Source organism: Cupressus sempervirens, chromosome 9 (assembly GCF_028749045.1).
Source record: "Cupressus sempervirens isolate cs-2001-9-10 chromosome 9, ASM2874904v1, whole genome shotgun sequence".
Classification (NCBI taxonomy): Eukaryota; Viridiplantae; Streptophyta; class Pinopsida; order Cupressales; family Cupressaceae; genus Cupressus; species Cupressus sempervirens.
Genome location: NC_143126.1, coordinates 731,876,882 through 731,898,252, shown reverse-complemented (window position 1 = coordinate 731,898,252; position 21,371 = coordinate 731,876,882). Strand labels below are relative to the sequence as shown.

General features: G+C 35.4%; 1 protein-coding gene across 1 annotated transcript in view; it reads right to left on the bottom strand.

Annotated features, from left to right (window-relative positions):
• The window catches only part of LOC149540794 (U5 small nuclear ribonucleoprotein helicase), a 316,081-nt gene that overhangs the window by 73,856 nt on the left and 220,854 nt on the right, over positions 1-21,371 (bottom strand). Inside the window, exons 37-41 of the mRNA XM_089801877.1 lie at positions 2,750-2,899; positions 2,422-2,613; positions 2,261-2,326; positions 1,959-2,114; positions 1,513-1,656 (exon numbers count right to left, since the gene is read on the bottom strand). Of these exons, the coding sequence (XP_089658003.1) occupies positions 1,513-1,656; positions 1,959-2,114; positions 2,261-2,326; positions 2,422-2,613; positions 2,750-2,899 (708 nt within the window). The remainder of the gene's footprint in view (positions 1-1,512; positions 1,657-1,958; positions 2,115-2,260; positions 2,327-2,421; positions 2,614-2,749; positions 2,900-21,371) is intronic.

The window sequence follows — 21,371 nt, the reverse complement described above, 5'->3', positions numbered from 1 at the left end:
GCACTGCCGCACCGGGGTAACACTGGTTTATAGTGAATTAATTTCAAATTTAGCAAGTTGAATACAGAGCAGCATTGCGAGCAAAGGACTTGTTTTAGCTAGATGTTGGAAGAGGAGAAATATTACACTTGTACAATGTGTATATGACCTTGTATACACCAAGTACCTTCTATATCAAGAAATGACATTCTGGTGATCAAACCGAGGTGAGGAGTTAGCACCATATTACCTTAAGTTTCTTATCCTGGCTCAACTTCTATGCATACATCTAGATCTCTTGCACATTTACCCTGATTAGTTGTGCATTTGTTTGCAAACTGGCACATATGTCTTCTGCCTCTGTGTATTTGAGAAAGACTTCTTGTGCAAATGCCTTCTGCTCGTGTGCAAATACACTAAGTAATTGTGTATTAATGGTTGTACTTTTGTGCACTCACAACAGTTTGTAGTTTTGCTTGACCTGTGCAAAAATGAGTTTATACCTTAGATACCCATAATCCTCTTGGTCATTTTGGCATATTCATATTCAGACATTGATCTCGTTTCAATGTTTATCAATTGGATTTCTTGAATTCAAACCTTGCCTACATGATGAACCCTGCCCTTCTAGTCGATGATCAAGGTCTAGGCATCCAAGGCAAGTTGAGATTCAGTGAATGTCTGTCTCTCTAGTGACATCATGAAATGTGGTCATTGCTCCATGAGACTCTTAGGAACAATTGGTCTTCCTTCTTTGACTGATTCAATATATTTTATGCAGATAAGAGTATATGAATTGTTTTATGGATGTTAATATTCAATGTAGCTTTGCATATCATGTTAGCATATTCATGCTTTTATTTTCAATTCATCATTGTTTAAAAACAAGTTATCGTGCTTGTATTGTACCTTTCTCTCTGAGAGTTCTTTGGTAGGTCGTGACAAGTTTTATTACAAGTCAATATGTCTAGGAACTAACACTTGTGTACAAAATAATAGACAGAGAAGTACTCTTGGTTAGTTTCTATCTTCTTATCAGTTATATTAGAAGTTAATATTTACATGATTTAATTCTCAGTTTTGGCAGTTTGAACTCATAGAATTATCTGCTCTAGTCTTTAAGTATCAGTCCCTTATTTGCCTTTCTAGGTACTTTGTTAAAAGAGATTTAACAAATATGAATACAAAACCTAAATGCCACTCTTGCTATCCTTGGTTGATGAAAAGTATGATCCTAGCTATGTGAAGTAATCCACACCATCTTTACATGCACAAGACAAGTGAATTTAGCTCTTCATAGACTTTTAAACAAGGACTCAATTGCAAGCTGGTGGATTTTAGCTTATTTAATCTCGTTGATCCAAAATACATAAACTATAAAAAACGTTCAATGCAATGAACTGGGATGCAATAACACAATGAAATCATAATATCATGCTTGAAATTATGCCATGTGATTTTTCCCATTGTCATCTATAATGGAATAACACATACATGTTAACAAATATTGCAGATTTCAAGCTAGATCCATACCAAGCGGCGATACAAATATGTCCAAGTGAGGTAAAGAACGGCATCCTTCTTCTGAGAAATAGTTCCAGCAACAATTTCTGCGTTGATGTGGTTATGAAGCTGGTCCTTTAGACTACTTTCAACAGGAAATGGTTCGTACAAGAACTATGAAGAACAAAAATGCAAAATATTAGGAGCTTTACTAATAATCTTTCTGACTTAAAGAAAACATTTCCTTTGAAATTTGTTCCAGCTGCTTTTTTTGAAAATTAATACACTCTTATCCAAAATTCTAATTATATAGCAAGATCTTCCCTGAATAATAGCACTCAAATGCATTCATTTCTCGGCCGAAAGTTACAAAACAGTTACACATTAATACCTACTAACTAGAATTTATTTTAAATAAAATAATTTTGGAAAATACAAAATAAGAACAATTTCAAATTTATTATATTTATTTCGACCTTTTTGTAAAAGCTTTTCTTGGGTTCATGCACAAGTATAACAGCCTTCCCATTTTGATCATATTGTGGACGCCCTGCTCGTCCCATCATCTGTAAGATGTCTGTGATAGGAAAATCAACATATCTTTTTGCTTTGCCATCATAATATTCTGTTCCCTGAAATTGAAATACAATATACCGTACTTAATGACAAAGCTTCTGGCATAAGTTGAGTCCCTGCGATTATACATTTTAATATAGAAAGACAGAAAAATTCGTGACCTCTCTAAAAAAATTATTAATTAAAATTTTGTCATCCTTACCTTGATTATTACTAGGTGTGCCGGCAGATTTACACCCCATGCTAATGTGCTTGTGCAGACAAGGACCTGCCATTTATGTAAATAGTACACACTTTTAACAATGGTAAAGGAGCTAAATATAGAGGAAAAGTCACTTTTGATGAAGACAATATTGTATTCACCTGAATTTTGTTGTTTGAGAACAATTCCTCAACCAGAGACCTATCACGATCATTTAAACCAGCATGGTGCAAACCTATACCAAATTGAAGTGTATGTTTTAAATTTGTATCTGTAACCTGTTCAACTAGCATTTCAACTTCTTCTTCAGGAAAATTAAGAAATTGTTTAGGCTTGTCATCAGCAGCCGCAAACTGCCATACAAAAAAAAGTCAAAGTTCAGCAACAGAGATTAGTACTTCAAAATAAATAAATAGAAGATTAAAAGTCTGCCAACAGTGATTACAGTACATTTTTATCATCCAAATCATTACAATAACACTGCTATACCTGAATCAGGTCAAGAGCTGTAAGGCGAGTTTGACGGCGGGAGGAAACAAACACAAGTACAGGTTTCAATGGTGAGTGAGTTGCTATGGCAGCATATGCAGGTTTGTTCATGCTATTCATCCGTGGGCAGTAGAATTTACCGGGATATCCCTGTTCACAAATCATCAAGGTTGTACCAGATAAAAGATATGAATTTCAGAAGAGCCACAACACCTAGACTTAAAGATGATATATTGCAGGTAAAGAAATTACCAGTACTGCAACCTGTACAGAATTCCATCGTACATGGAAAGGCACATAAATCAAAATGTATTAAGAATTGAGCTTAATTTTCTATGATGAATACCTCAACATATTCTCCATTTGACAACTCTATAAGTGACATGAAAATAGGATTGAACATTAGAAAGGGATGACAGCATGGGGGGACAAATTTTAGAGGTGGATATTTAGGAGGCCATTGTAGGGAATGGAAGGAGATAGCAAAGAGGACAGCTATTTAAAAAGGAGAAAATTTAAAAGATGTAAGAAAATTTCAAATATTTTATTATTTATATATATAATAATAATATATATATATTATACATATGGTTAGTTATATTATTTTATACTAACTAATGATGTTTAAACCTTGGCAACTAAGAGACATGTCTCCTCTCATACTTATGTGAGATCCAAATCTGCAATGGCAATATAATTACATTTGCAGACACGATCCATGTTACTTAACATGGTATCAGAGCCTACTGCAGATGTATGAAAACCATAGAGATATAATGAAATCATTCATAAAGGGATCATATACTTTAAAAAATCAGAAATAGCAGATGAATTGTTTTAGATAAATGCAGTGGAGAGAATGCATTTGGTCGACACCAACCCTACACAGAAGGAAAACTGAAGCAAATGTGTGCAGAGTAATAAATAGAAAAGGAGGACCAATATCTGTGAGCAAGTTGGAGATTGTAAGACTCAAGGTTGGCATAAGTGAATCTTCTTCAACATCTCTTGCTCCATGCAGGCAATGAGAGAGCACCAACAGATAACAGTGGGAAGGACACCAAGTGGTGTAGATTACATAAGGATACAACCAATAAGAATAATTGAGGACCGTGTAAGAGTAAGGAAGAGCAATCACTGTCTTTTCGGAAGTTTTGAATACACTCACAAGTAATTGTATAAGATTGATCAAGCAATATTATACTAGTCAATAAACTGCTAACATCCTTACATGTACAGGGAAATGGAAATCTAAAATACATTTTAATTTGTACCAATACTTTGGGGTTCCCATATCAATGTCAAATAACATAGAGAACATATATATGGAGGTCCCACCGAGATATGAACTTGGGTTACTGGATTCAGACATGATTCATATAGGTTATTTCCTCTCTGGCAAATACAGGTCTCAACCATAGTGTAAATAGAATGGATGATAGGCTCGTGCTTTGCTCAGTCTGTGACTTTTGAATAGATCGGTTGCTCGTTCAGATAGTATATCTAATATCTCCAATATCATATCACTTTGACAGGCCTGGGATGCATACTTGTGCAATTAATTCCTTATCGTTGTTGTCTTTTAATTCTTCCTCCATAAGACACTATAAACGTAGCAAATTCCATATATAATATGTGTGTGCTGATGGACTTATGTTGATGTCCTTAAATATGCCATTCTAGGAATATCATACTGAGATGTTTTCTTTGTATACTCAAGAACATAATATGTTTTGTATCAATCCTTCCTAACTAAGAGGGAGTATTAAGTTTGTAGTTACAGTTAGATTGATATGATTCTGAGTTTCAATATTGATGATAATATATATATATATATATATATATATCTGTGTGTGTGTATTATACATATAGTTAGTTATATTATTTTATACTAACTAATGAGTAATGATGTTTAAACCTTGGAGACATGTCTCTTCTCCTTCTCTCATACTTATGCGAGATTCAAATCTGCATTTGGAACATATCAATAACAATGGCAATATAATTAAATTTGCAGACACAATCCATGTTACTTAACATGGTATCAGAGCCTACTGCAAATGTATGAAAACCATAGAGAACTAATGAAGTCATTCATAAAGGGATCCTATACTGAAAAAATTCAGAAATTGCAGATGAATTGTTTTAGACAGATGCAATGGAGAGAATGCATTTGGTTGACACCAACCCTACGCAAAAGGAAAAATGAAGCAAATGTGTGCAGAGTAATAAATAGAAAAGGAGGATTGATATCTGCAAGCAAGTTGGAGATTGTAAGACTCGAGGTTGGCATGAGTGAATCTTCTTCAAAATCTCTTGCTCCACGCAAGCAATGAGCGAGTACCAATAGATAACAATGGGAAGGACACCAATCGTTGTCGATAACGGTGGTGTAGATTACATAAGGATACAACCAATAAGAATAACTGAGGACTGTGTAAGAGTAAGGAAGAGCAATCACTGTCTTTTCGGAAGTTTTGAATACACTCACAAGGAATTGTATAAGATTGATCAAGCAATATTATACCAGTCAATAAACTGCTAACACCCTTACATGTACAGGGAGTTGGAAATCTAAAATACATTTTAATTTGTACCAATGCTTTGGGGTTCCCATATCGATGTCAAATAACGTAGAGAACATATATATGGAGGTCCCACTGAGATATGAACTCAGGTTACTGGATTCAAACACGATTCATATAGGTTATTTCCTCTCTATCAAATACAGGTCTCAACCATAGTGTAAATAGAATGGATGATAGGCTCATGCTTTGCTCAGTCTGTGACTTTTGAATAGATTGGTTGCTCGTTCAGACTGTATATCTAATATCTCCGATATCATATCACTTTGACAGGCTTGGGATGCATACTTGTGCAATTAATTCCTTATCTCTGTTGTCTTTTAGTTCTTCCTCCATAAGACACTATAAACATGTCTCATTACTTCAACGGCATCCATATATGCTGCTTTTTCTATATCACTGATCAATTCATCTCTATTACTTTATGACTAATTAATACCTAGTATCGATATCAACTGATGACATTTGATTGATGTCACTGCATATTGTGTGGCATGGGAAGACATATCACTATCTACCACAGATAATTGTTTGTTTATTAAATCTGCCTCTTTATATCCATATTACTTAACATGGTTTGTTTATGATATCCATGTTACTTGACCTAGAATAGCCACATATATTTAAAGTCAAAATGAGGATTCACCGCAATACACTATATTGTGAAGTCAGGCATCACAGTGAATATAGCTTGGAAAAGTGTGTGCACACAGATGATTGTATTTGTGCCTCTTGAATATATTATTGTAACCGTAGACCAGAATGGGATGCCGTGAAAATGGTTTGATCAGATGCAAATAAGAATGAAGGAATATAATAAGGTGGCCCAACATACACCATGTGGATAAGGTGGCCCAACACGAAACCATATAGAGCCGCAACGTTTGAGGTACATGGCATAGGATGGAGGAGTCTAGAAGAGTTTTGGTGCCCTCAATCAAGCTAATGATAAAGGGATAGTAAACATATATCCTACGTCGATACATATCAAACAAAGTAATATATATAAAAGATGGCATGTGGTCAAACAAGAGTATTGACCAAAAACTACTCATTTTATTGACAATTAGAGTGATATTGGAGGTAAGTATATGTTTTCTCATTTCGTTACTTATGTGAGGCTATTGAGGAGGCCATAGGGGAGGTTGGGAAAGAGGATGTTGTCTAGGTGGTGATTGATAATGCAGCTAATTTTGTTGCTATAGGTAAAATTTTAACTTTTAAGTTTCTAAACTTTTTATTTTAAATTTTAAATTTTAAAAATTAAAAGTTTCTTAAGTTTTAACACATCTAAATTTTTAATGATTAATTTAAAATTGCTACAAGAAAAATTTTGATGGAGAGACACCCAACAATCTTTTGGACTCCATGTGTGGCCCATTGCCTCGACCTCATGTTAGAGGATATTGGCAAGATTGAATGGGTGATATCATGTGTTGATAAGGCACAAAAAATTTGCAAGTTCATCTATAATCATGCCTTGGTCCTCAGCATTATGAGGGAATACATGAAGGGAAAGGAGTTGGCTCATCCTGGTATCACAAGATTTGCCTCTAATTTTATCACACTAAAATCCTTGTTAAGTTCAAGGTTACCTTTGAGGTGCATGTCCGTTGGTCCACAATGGACTTCCTTTTCCTTTGCTACCACCTCTGCAGGGATAGATGCAACAAAATGCTTTTACGATGAAGAGAGTTTTTGGAACTCTTGTAAGGAGATTGTGGAGGTAATTTAAATTTTAAAAACTTAAATCTTAAAAAATTTATAAATTAATTTTTCTCATGCATATTTTTGTTTTATTTTCATTGTGCAACTTTGCAAAGTTTCATATTTCAATTTTCAATGATCATCATCATATCATCATTCACTAAATTGTTTTTTTGTTTAATTATTTTGTAGATCACTGAGCCCCTTGTAGCCCTACTACAAGTTGCTGACAGGGAGAATCCCGCTATGGGCTACATATATGAGGGCATGGATAGGGCAAAGGAGGTCATTTGCCCCAAATATGTAGGAGTTGAGGACAAGTATAACCCCATTTGGGCCATAATTGATAGGAGATGGCAAAATCAGCTTCATAGACCCATCCATGCAGCAGCCTATTACCTCAAATCCAGCATACCGTTTCAATGATGATTTCAAGGTAAATAAGGAGGTTCTTACTGGCCTATACACTGTGATATCAAATATGGCCACTAATCCCACAGAGATATTGCTTGAGATGGATACCTATAATAATGCAATGGGGCCCATTTTTTCATGCCAAATCTTCAAAGGTCGTACAAAATTGCAGCCAGGTAAAAAATGCAGCTTAAGCCTCATGCAGTAATACACATTGCATATTAATTTTATAATTTATTATCAAGTTTCTAACTTTCTAGCTCTAAAGGTTGAAATGAAACTAATCTTTTTTTCCTTTTCTAATTTTCAGATAGATGGTGGCAAATGTTTGGGCCTTCAACCAAAAACCTTTAACAAATCGCCATTCACATATTGAGCCAGCCATGTAGTGCTTTTGGATGTGAGCGCAACTAGAGCATGTTCGAGCACATGCACTTGAAGAGGCATAACAGGTTATCTATGAAGAAAATAAATAAACTAGTCGTTGTGCATTACAACCTGTGCATCAGGACCAAGGAGATTTTGGATAGTGACACCTCTCTAATTACTCTAGAGGAGGTTGATTCAGAGTCTGAGTGGATCACTTAGGCTACTAATCCTGTCTTTGATGATGAGGACCTAGAGTGGGTTGACGAGGCCGATAGAGAGGGTGAGGTCGTGGCTATGGCAGCAGAGGAGCAAAGAGCTACAATTGATCCTAGTGGCACCTCACAGGCACAGACAGAGACTACAATTGATCCTAGAGGCACCTCACAGGTAGAGGCTATGGCTAATCAGCCATACAGGACCTAACTTAGACACCTTACTAGGAGTATATTATAGATTATTTTGAGGTTCACGCTGAGGATGAGGATGAGGACTCGGAGCCATAGCTACAGTCTTGTTTTAACTTTTTGTTTAACTTTAACATATGATTGGAACATTTGATGATGACTATTAATGTGATGGATTTCATGGATTTGATATACATTTTGATGGGTTTCATGGATTTTATATATCTATGTTTTCTATTTCCTTCAACTACTATTAAGTAATCTACGTTTGTACTTATGTAATCAATGTATGTTTATGTATGTGATCAAATTACCTTCTATTTTATGATGATATTGTGTCTTTATGCTTTATTCAATAATGGGTGCATGGAATGTTCTTTGTATCCTAAAAAATCTCTAGATTTCAAGGGTTTTGTCACTTTGTCAAGTCATTACCGAGTTACTGGCGAGTCTAGGCCGGGTCATGAGTCGAGTTACCCTTGCCGATTCCGAGCAGGGTCAAGTCTCGTTACTTTGATGCTAATAAATCTATATAATATTTTGGTAAGGCATACAATAAAAGTAACATAGAAATTTAAATGGAATCTTTTAATTGTACTCATAGAAAAATATATCTACACGTTTTATCAAGTTATGATGACATACAAATTTCATATCTTAGATAAATATGAGTAAATAATATCAAATTGGTTAAAGATATTGGTTGATGCAATTTGTTTCTTTTGTTTCCATATTTCTCTTGTTTCTATATTTCTATATTTTAATATTTTTAAAGCTTGTAATTTTCCTATGTTCCCCGAGTATGCGTCCCCCCCAAAAAAACCAGCGTTTCGGGGACGGGGACATCCACGTCCCGGAAACTTCATTGGGGACTTGCATCCGTCCCCAATTTTTTAACACACAAAAAATTTAAAAAACTAAAAAAAATGTCACTTTTGCCGTCTCCATTTGTCGTCCCCCGCCGTCCCCAAAATTGGCCAAAAAAAATGCCGTCCCGGAAACCTGTCCTGCTGTCCCCTACCGTCCCCGTCCCAGAAACTCGGGGGAACATAGTAATTTTCAGTTTAAATTTTCTTGTAATTAAGTTTAATTGATGACAATGGTATTATTAAAATTTTAATTATTTTTTAGTTGTGATAAATTTTAATTATTTGAGAGTAATTTAGTGAAATATTAGTTTTCATGCTTGTCAACATTTTTTCTTCAACCCTTAATAGAATCTACTTAATTACCATTTTACGTTTAATATTTGTCTACATTATTGTAGATTTATTTTAAATTCAAGTAAACAAAAATGTTACTTTATGTATTCACTCAAAAATATATAAATCTATTACATTATTAAATATTAATCTTTTAGATTTTTATTTTTTTAAATATTAAATAATAGAACATATTAAAATTAAATTTAGTAAATACTAATAGTTCAATAGAATTTTTAGTTAATAGCAATAATAGAGAGATAAACATAAAAAAAGTATAAAATGTAATCTCTTAACAAAATTTAGTAACAATAAAATAATATTAAATTTAAATTTTCAAAATTTAAATAACAACAATTTCTTAATGATAATAGGGTAAAATTAAAAACAATAAAATAATAAATAATTTATTTTTTAATTATAATATTTTAAATAACAAAAAAAAATTAATGGTAAATATTAAGGTTTCAAAAGAATTTTTAGAAAAAATATTTCTCAACAGTATCAACAAAGAAAAAAGAAAGGATTAAGAGTCACAAAAAAAAGAGACTAAGAAATGCCAAAAAATGAATCAAAAAAGAAAAGAATCAGAAAATTGGAAGAAAAAGATTATTATTATAGATGGTTCTAACATACCATACACAACTATACACAAAATGCAGCAAAAACCGGCTTCAAAGTAGACCCAGAATCGGCAATATTTTGAGTTCTGAACCAGAAGGTGGCCACCTAACCAGCATCGTAGCTGAGTGGAAACCAAAGCATCGTCATTTTGCTAGGTAGCGTCTTTGTCCTCCTCAACAAGGCATTGGACATGAGAAAGTTACAGAAATCACGGTGAATTACAGAGTATTTAGCTAGGCATCGCCACACCAACACAAAAAAGCTTGAGTAGATTATTGTATTCCACTAGCGGTGCCTCCAATCTACAACACAGACATTACCGAGCATTTTATTGGAGAAGACGCCATACAATTTTCCCGTTGTCATTGCCAACAACCAACTTTCTTTTCCCGACGTGAGGAATTGGATTCCATTGAGAGGTCTTCCCAACTAATATAGCCTATCGGCTAATTAACCATAGTTTACATCAACAATCATAATGATAAATGAATACGATATTGATGCCATTGCTGCCCTCTTCCATCTGAGGGAGTGTACATGTACCATCCGAAGGGGTGCGACTCAATTGTCGTGGTCATAACAACTTACCCCTCATCCACTAACGACTCAACTAACAACTTAACTTATTCTTGACAAGTACAATTAACTTAATCGTCAATTTATTATAGTGTTTTTTAGAGACATCAAACATGAAAACTAGACCTTTAAGGCAATTAACATGTCTTTTAGCACTATGAGGTTTTAAAATTTCATAAATAAATCATCACCATGCAACAAAACAACAATCACCTAGGTAACAGAATTGAAGTGGGAAAATGTTCTCAAATGATCTAAATCAAGCTCAAAGTTTAGTGAACACTAAACCAGCTAATCAATCAATGTATCCAAGTATACAAATTTTTTATTTAAAACAAGTTTAAAAATAACGAAATAGTTGAACATAGAGTTTCTTATTTCAATTTAGAGCCTTTGCAAGATGAGAAAACTCTATAGAATACATGCATCTCTTCTACTATGATAACATACCTCAAATAAACCTATTTTATAACTCTAGAATATAAGAAATAAAAAAAAATCTTAAAATAGTAAATGATGTTCTCAAGGAGAAACCAGACACCAAAGATGCTAGTTACACATGTACCTATTAGTTCAAATGTGCAATCAAATAAGAACAAACATATTAGAAATCTAGAAAAACTTCTTTGAGTTTATTTAGTACTCCTCATCAAGGTCATAACTCCAAAACATCATAAAATGTTTGTACATGCATTAAAAGCTTATAAATAATGTGCTAGATAATCTAGGTTGGACATAAGTAGAGAACAAATATAGTATCACCAATTCCATGCCAAAGGGCATATAAAACACACAACACAAAATGTAGAAAATAATATGATAATAGATTTTAATAAATATTCAAAACTCTCCAAAATAGTTGCTTGGATGGCATCAGATATTTTATTTAATCATTCATATTCCTTCCGCCACTCATAGTTTCTAAACCAAACAAGGAATATTCAAATAAATCTTTGAACAGATAAACTTCATAAACTAACAGAATTAATTTGTGGTATTTGCTCATCGTCTCCTTGACTAATTTATCATTGATTAGGTCTATATTGATTGTAGTGGTAGTGTAATAAAACAATCTTAGTGCTCTACATAATTTAATATGTCTGATAGTGGCTGGGAGTATGGCAAGAGTAATTCTATATTTAACATTTGATGCAACCTGAGACAAGATAGCAAGTCTAGTTTGAATGCATCATCATCCACATCTATAGCAATGGTTTCCAAACCATACAAAAATATCTAACGTAGTTGTTTGATTCTTGAGGCCATTCTTTCTTGATGTGCAGTCATACCTTCTTGCCACCTAGATTATGAACCCAATATTGATCATGTTGTTGCTTGTACTTTAAAATTGTTCTCTAAAAGATCCTATGAACCTATTGCTAAACATGTTCAAGCTTTTTCACAAAATTTGACAGTTTCCTTCGTTCCTTCTTTGTGTGTGATAGGTCCTCGCCTAAGTCAACCAGAATTGCTACATAAATGTATGCAAATGGTTGACAACTAGGCAAATATGGAATTGACCATGTCCCATGTAAACAAAAACAGCTCAATTATAACTGATTAAACAATAGAAAAAATCTCATCACATCTAAAGTGATGCCTTGAGTAATTTAACTTATGAACTATATGGTTGACAACATTGATATATTGATGCAATGTTATGCATTTTGTCAATTTCATGTGGAGTGCGAGAAAATAATAGCTAAGAAAGATGTCCTTGTTCCCAGTGGTTAGTATTAGGGCCAAACTTGACTAATACATTTTCATTACCATATTGCACAAAAGCACTTTCTTGTAGGGCATCATTACTATCTTCGAGAAATTGCAAACTACAGCCTACACACATTTTACTCATAGGAAAGCCCACAATTAAATCTATTAAAATGTTCAACAAGCTCCATTAGGAATTGGTATGTAACTATACTACCCATATTTTCTGTTGATCAGTTTTGCAATGGCCTAGGTTGTAATATCTTGTATAAAGCAGCATAATTACGTGATATTAGTCACTCACACATGCATTGAGCCTATATGAACTATAAGAAATAACTCCAATTGATGTTTTCAGGATTGCTGCAAATGTAATAATATTACTTGTTCCAGTATATATTTTCCAAATGCAACAGCCTCTTGTATCCATAACGAGCATAAGCCATTAAGAGATGGGACATGTCTTGTAATGTCCCCTTTTTAGCATTCATAGCATGATGTTGTCGTTAGCCTATTTCCCCACGGTCCCGTAGGCTAACCAGGACATCAAAAGAGCTTAGAGGCCATTTGGCCTAGATAGTTTCAGTTGCAGGTCTCTCTGAGGGGTTTTGAGGCAACTTTGGGCATACTTACTATTTATAGTAAGTCATCTTGGGCATGGGTGGACATCCAGTGGCAGCGGTATGTCGATAGTAATTGTTTAAAATCGGCAAGAAGACTTGTTTATCATTGATAAGATTTGTTTTGCATTGATAAAGCTATTTTGTAAAGTTAAATTTAAATATTTAACTTTATTAATACATAGAGTATAGTTTGTGGGAAATATTTAAATTAAAAGAGTCCCTTTTATTTTATAACACATTGGAGACATAAGTTACATAAAAGGAGTTATGTTTTATCCCACATTGAGAAAACGAAGGATGGAGCTCTTGTGAGGACACTATAAAAGAAATGGAAGAGCTTCTTTTAAGCATGGTTGGAAATATTAAAGAAATTGGAGAATTTTCTAGACGTTATGTCTCAATAGTTTGAAGGACGAAATCCCTTCAAGCTAAAAATCTTGATGCCATTGAAAGATATGGTCTTGAGATTCAACAGGGTAGCAATCCGAAAAAGCAGAAACTAAAAAGCAATCTGAAAAAGCGGAACCGAAAAAGCAGGCGGAAAAAACGAAATCGAAAAAGCAAGTGGAAAAGTGGAACTGAAAAAGCAAGCGAAAAAAGCGGAATCGAAAAAGCAAACGGAAAAAGCGGAACTGAAAAAGCAGGCCGAAAAGGCAATTCGAAAAAGTAAAGCAGAAGGGGCAGCATTGAAGGAAAATTATTACAGCCATCTACAACCAGGTTCCCTTGTTAGTATTGTTTTTTTTAGGGTATTATAAATTTCAGCTGTAAGTGTGCATTATACCAGCATTGTCATTTTGGTAATCCATGTAAATGCCAAAGTCTTGGCCATATTTCATGAGCATTGTATTAGAAATTTGATTCCAATCAAAAAGATAATAGTTGCTGGTGTCATTTAAGCAATTCAATCTCATTATTTATCAGCTAGATAGTTTGCATACCAACTGTTTGCAAAAATGCCAGTTGGCTGTAGGTGTTATTTTCTCATGCTTAGATCATAATATATGCACTGAATATTGTCAAAATTAAGAGCACACTCATGTTAGGTTATTGTGTAGTTCATTGTAATCTTCTATCACTAGATTCTCATTGATACAAATTGGAAAAAAGTCATTTAAAGCCAGCTGAAATACTATATCAGTCATACATCCCTTGCATGTGAATTGTTTGATGAAATTCCTTGAGCCTTCATCAGCATTTTTTGAGAGCAGATTTGAGAAGGGTCATTACAGTGGTATCAAAGCTTGCTTGCAAAGTGTTTGACGAAATATCAAACAACTGAAGTATCAGAGCTATAAGTCCTGCCATCCTGTGGAGGTCTTATAGGGAATTTGGATTAGCCAGAGAAAGAAAAATGTTTGACAAAATGAATGCCGGTCTAGATCAGGGGAAGAAAAGATTCTTATAATTATTAGACACCTTAGCACAGGGACAGCGATCAACAGAGCAAAGAGCACAGGAACAAAGTCAGAGATTTGAGCTTATGATGCAGGTGATGGCTCGTCAAATGGGGTTGAATGCTAATGTGGTTGGAGGAAATAATCAGGATGGGGCACATAATGGAGGCGAACAACTTGAGAACAATTTCAGTCATGCACCCTAGCAAACTAGGACAGTGAACTCGAAGCCCATGGTTCCAACATTTCCTCCTAGAGCTCCAGAGCAGCCCGTACCAGAGCCCCAGATCACTGATATACAGGACCAGCTGAGGAGAGATTGGGAAGCTGGAGGTCCAGATTTTATAGCTGCAATTACCTTTAGGGAGTATATAGATGTGCGGATGAAGCATATGCCACGTGGACATGACAAGAACCAGAGCTATGAGCTACAGAAGAAAGTAGGGAAACTTCAATTACCATATTATGATGGCTCGGGGAAGTCTACAACAAGAGCTTGGGTTCAAAAGCTTGACACATATTTTCAAATGAACCCTATGCTTGAGGAAGAAGCTATTAAGTATGCAGCAATTCACTTGAATGGGTTAGCACACAAGTGGTGGCATCATGGTATGGTCACTATGGGTCATGCACACATACCTCCTATGTGGAGTTTAAGGAGAGACTGATTGAACGTTTTGATAGGCCTAAGGATCGTACCTTCCCTATGACAGCCAGAAATTTGTATGAGGAGTTTAACAGACATGCTGATTCAATACAGGGAGACATTAGCACATCTTCAGGTAATGGCTTATTTGCATCATCTTCACAGGTAGAAGGGGTTACAGATGTTGTGCAGGTTGAGCCAGAAGGTGATATCACAGGCACACCGGATTGTGCGATTGACACAGATAGTGATTCCAGTACAATTGGGCTAGATGAAGTTACAACAGTTGAGGATACTATCATGTTTGAGGATAGTACAGTTGATCAGAAAGTGAGCATTCAGGGCTTTGCATAAAATGAGTATCAAGTACAGTTGGATGCTTCTTCACATGAGATAGAGGAGAGACAGAAAGGAGTCACAACAAGTTCTTCTTGTGACGACTTACAACAGATCAAGGAAGATGCAGTGAAGGAGGAGAAGGAGGTTGACTGGCTTTTTCATGAGCTCGAGGATACTCGAAATTCCTTGGTGTGTACTCAGTTGGCTCTCCAGGATTCTGAGAGACACGTGGACGAGCTTTGTCTTGAGGTGATTTCAGTTTGAGAGTTAGCGCGTATAGCAGGGACTCAGTTTTCTTTTACAGTGGAGTCACATGATGATGATATGAGTATGTCTAGCATTCACACTCCGGATTCAAAGATTGTAGACAGGTGCGTGAAGTCAGTTGGTATTGTTCACATTACTCAGGTGAGAAGTTTACTTGAATTGCCAGCTGGTTTCCGTTCATGGATTAGATGTTGGGATCCTTATCTTAGTACTTTGGATCGTTTTGACCAGAGATATCTATCATTCCTTGGTAGTAGTATCTATTGCACCATCATGGACTTGATTAGTAGTTTGCCAGGTGTAGTTCTCATCCATGTCACAACTTGTTTGATGCTGGATTTAATTTTTACACACCTGTGTTGGGCATTGTTCATATATCCAGTCAACCATTCTTGTTGGAATGGGTTGATGATCTCTCAGATATGATAAGAGTCCATAGAAGAGTCCCAGGATCTGAGTATTACAGATGATAGCTATTCCGAGGTTACTCCTTTGGACAATGTACCAGGGATGGAGTATAGAAGTTCGACCAGTCGGCACAATCATGTGTCTAGTCAGCTGAGAGTTGGCGAGCGAGACATTTCTATCACTTGCGAGCATTTCGATGTTGCTCGTCAGTTGTTAGCAATTTATGGATGGGGTTCTACTAGTGATGAGCAGGGAGGCAATTATCTTTCCTTGACAGAGATCCACTCTTTATGGGAGGCTATCCGGATTCTGAGACAAAATTATATGCAATTGGTAGCCGACAGAGATTATCTTATGGAGTGGGGGAGTACAGCATACGATGCATTATTGGCCAAGGAAGATGAGGTGAGTGCGCTGACTCAGCAACTCAAGGTGACTTCTGAGATTCTTGAGAGTACACAATTGGCTTTCGAGGAGTCACAGTTTCATTTGGCTAAGGTGACCATGGAGTTAGAGCGACTTCAGTCTTTACTAGATTCTCTACAATCACGGACTGTGGTGTCTAGTGATCCGCAGATGTCCATGGTCGAGGTTGATAGAGGTAGTGGAGATGAGGATATATCTATCCACGACACTACTATTGGCATATTTGGTCCATTTCCACTGGAGGCAGGTTCAACTGAGTTGGGCGCTACAACTGAGCATTGTGATATGTTTGACTTGGAGGGCACAGAGACTAGTGATGTTGTTGTTGATTCTGCACTCTTGGCTATATCATCCTCTGACTTAGTTGATGATCAGTCACAGTTGGTCATATCACGTCTGCAAGATGAGTCTTTGACTGAGATTGGTTCTTTTTACCGGCATTTTACTATAGGATATGTTCATCGATTTGCTTTTGATCCATGTGTTGAGGAGTTGATGGCAGACAGGTTTGGACTGGGCTCTCATTTTTGCTATCTACCGTGTAATGACTATTCACCATCAGCAGTGCATGGGTGTTATGGTTATGAGACAGTGGCCGGTAATCTGCAGAGTTGTGTTAACTGCAACAGATGTACAGTGTGTGGATTCTCTGTATTTGGCGCAGTTTAATGTGGGAGTGGTCACTATTGTAGCAGAGTTGGAGTGTGCATTCCACACAACACGGTGGGTTGTGTGGATGGTGTTTATTATGTTGACAGTTTGGGTGATCTACTCTACTTGGGGTCTAATATTTTGAGAGTTTGTGCCTCATGGGTTCCTGACTGTGGCAGTAGTGGATTTGGAGTTCAATTGCACCGTGATTCACGATTCATTTATGGATTCCTCTTGGTTAATTTTCACAAGTTGTTGCAGGAGCCTATGTTGACTGACAGCACTATAGTTCATGACTACATTTGGGATCCAGGTGGATTGATTGAGTTGTTGTTCGACCATTGCTTGGGGACAAGCAATTTTGGGAAGGGCGGACTGTAATGTCCCCTTTTTAGCATTCATAGCATGATGTTGTCGTTAGCCTATTTCCCCACGGTCCCGTAGGCTAACCAGGACATCAAAAGAGCTTAGAGGCCATTTGGCCTAGATAGTTTCAGTTGCAGGTCTTTCTGAGGGGTTTTGAGGCAACTTTGGGCATACTTACTATTTAAAGTAAGTCATCTTGGGCATGGGTGGACATCCAGTGGCAACGGTATGTCGATGGTAATTGTTTAAAATCGGCAAGAAGACTTGTTTATCATTGATAAGATTTGTTTTGCATTGATAAAGCTATTTTGTAAAGTTAAATTTAAATATTTAACTTTATTAATACATAGAGTATAGTTTGTGGAAAATATTTAAATTAAAAGAGTCCCTTTTATTTTATAACACATTGGAGACATAAGTTACATAAAGGGAGTTATGTTTTATCCCACATTGAGAAAACGAAGGATGGAGCTCTTGTGAGGACACTATAAAAGAAATGAACGAGCTTCTTTTAAGCATGGTTGGAAATATCAAAGAAATTGGAGAATTTTCTAGAGGTTATGTCTCAATAGTTTGAAGGACGAAATCCCTTCAAGCTGAAAATCTTGACGCCATTGAAAGATATGGTCTTGAGATTCAATAGGCTAGCAATCCGAAAAAGCAGAAACTAAAAAGCAGTTCGAAAAAGCAAAACCGAAAAAGCAGGTGGAAAAAGCGGAATCAGAAAAGCAAGCGGAAAAAGCGGAATTGAAAAAGCAAGTGGAAAAAGCGGAACCGAAAAAGCAGGCCGAAAAAGCAATTCGAAAAAGTAAAGCAGAAGGGGCAGCATTGAAGGAAAATTATTACAGCCATCTACAACCAGGTTCCCTTGTTAGTATTGTTTTTTTTAGGGTATTATAAGTTTCAGCTGTAAGTGTGCATTATACCAGCATTGTCATTTTGGTAATCCATGTAAATGTCAAAGTCTTGGCCATATTTCATGAGCATTGTATTAGAAATTTGATTGCAATAAAAAAGATAATAGTTGCTGGTGTCATTTAAGCAATTCAATCTCATTATTTATCAGCTAGATAGTTTGCATACCAACTGTTTGCAAAAATGCCAGTTGGCTGTAGGTGTTTTTTTCTCATGCTTAGATCATAATATATGCACTGAATATTGTCAAAATTAGGAGCACACTCATGTTAGGTCATTGTGTAGTTCATTGTAATCTTCTATCACTAGATTCTCATTGATGCAAATTGGAAAAAAGTCATTTAAAGCCAGCTGAAATACTATATCAGTCATACATCCCTTGCATGTGAATTGTTTGATGAAATTCCTTGAGCCTTCATCAGCATTTTTTGAGAGCAGATTTGAGGAGGGTCATTACAGTGGTATCAGAGCTTGCTTGCAAAGTGTCTGACAAAATGTCAAACAACTGAAGTATAAAGATTTTTGGTGTTTGAAGTAGTTATAACCTGTTGGGTCATTACATGTCTATTTGTTAATTAGATAATTAATATAATAATATATATATATATCATTATTATATAAATTTCTCTCATATGATAATAAACTTATATCTCAAATATAATAAACATGTATATATAAATTATATCTCATATATAATTATATATATTCATAGGTTTATCCGAATAAAGCTACCAAACATCAACACTCCCTCTTAGCTAAGGAGGATAGGCACAAGATAGATATTACACCATTGCTAATATTAGGAAATGCAAATTTTAAGGATATCTTTGATTGGAAGATATTCACCATTTTGATATTGCATTTGATATCATAAATATTGGACTATCAGAATATCAACACATGATACTCACCAAATACTCTAACTATTGGCCTATCACAATTTCAACACATCATATTCACTAAATACCTATTATATATTTATACAAACAACTCATTGACCGTCAAGTGAATGACATCTAACACTTAGTTGTTGATTTACAAAATATAATCCATCATGATCTGTTTCAACATTTACATAAAATGCATATCATGACTTAAGTTATTGTAAGATCGTCACCTTCCAATAAGTTCTACAAGTACAAGTGATGATCATTTGAAAGTTGTCACTTCATCATGATGTACGCAGGGGTTAGGCCCATTACATCATCTAGTCACAAGCATGATACCAAAAGCTTACATGAAGCCAAAACTCCCTCTCATTATCATATGATCAAAGATCTTCAAAGATCAACTAAAAGATATCCTCTATTTGCTCCTTCAAACGGGTGTGTCAAACTTCCTCTAAACATCAATATTCTGAGCTCCTTCACCATTGAAGAAGTATCAGACTCCCTCTGAATCTGATATCAATCTCCCTTTTCCTGCAATAACATTCTCAAAGGAAAAGATCAAGGCAAATAGCTCTTATAGTATGTATTAAAAACAAGAAAAAGATTACTATAAAACTCAATAATATCATTAGGAATAATCAGATATTTAAAATAACCATAATAGTGTAATATTATTCCTTTAGAATAACATAATTACTCTATTCAAGCTAACATTCTTATTCAATGTTTATAATAAGAATATTGAAGACTCACGATAATGATTATTTAACATATCCATCCTTGCTTTATTGTGGAGCCCACCTCTCACATAAGAATTATACTAATATCTTAAACATATTAATAAATGAAAACAACTTAAAATAATGTTTCTCATACCTTATAGGGTCGGTGGGTGCCCAATCCCTTTGTTCTTCACATTGGATGACAATCTTATTTCATACGAACTATTAATCAATTATTATTATCTTCGACTAATTCCTATCTTATTTAATCATAATTAAGATAGTTTTTGCTCATAATTTATATTGTTACATACCACTGAATGGTGTGTCACCATATTCTGCTTAACTCGTGGACCCTTGTCTTCTTATGGGTTGATTTCTTAGTTTGTATGTGGTCCTTGCGATGGTCTTTTTATACTTATCCCTCAACCTCTGTAAACAGTTATCGTTAATGTTTTTCTTCAAACACTTGAGGTCTTGCCTGATACTGTAGAGTCCCAACACACAAAACTGTCAACACAGAGTAAATTTTTCACACATAGTTCACTAACTTCTTCCATATTCTAATTAATGTGGAGCAAAGAGAACTCCCGAGACTCTTCAAAGGCATGACTGCTTGTCTATTTTTAACCAACACAACAAAGCTCATGTCGAAAGAACATGACAAAGACCCATTATACTTATGAATCGTCAGCAATTATGATGTGCCACTTCAAATCCACCCAAGACTGAAAGGTCAAGCAACGTACACCCAACATTAAGAAAGAAACATGCCAAGAGTTGGCGCCATAAAGCTTGACAAAGGCTCAGCATCAGATCTCCCATGCCAACAATAATGTTTTCATAATCTTTGATTGATCATCAAACTGTACTCTGTCCGAGCTCGAAACCACCATACAAATGTGTATTTAATTCCCTCTGGCAAGTTTTTTTTCGCCTTCTACAGAACTAAGATGAATGAGATTGCTCTGACCAGCGTGGAAGTCTTATTCTATGCATCAAGACTCCCTGCAATCTGCCTCCACTCTCTGCAATCTCCCTCCTTTCTTTCCCGTGCAAATTACTGGTTTCTTCCTGGTTTCTTCCGACAATGAACTCTGCATATCCCACATACTTTGGTAGTAACAAATTCCAGTGGATGCTCAATGGAGTCATTTTTCCCTCTGTGCCACACACAACTCATTGATGTGATTATTGATTTAATCCTTAGAAAGGTTGAAATCTATGTTTTGATTTCAAAGTTGTAAATCTCTAATTCTGCAATGTTTTACCATATCCATTGATTACTTTCTTACATTTGCAGTCCTGATTTGATACCATATTGATGTTTTCAGGATCACTGCAAATGTAATGACATTGCCTGTTTTGGTATATATTTTCC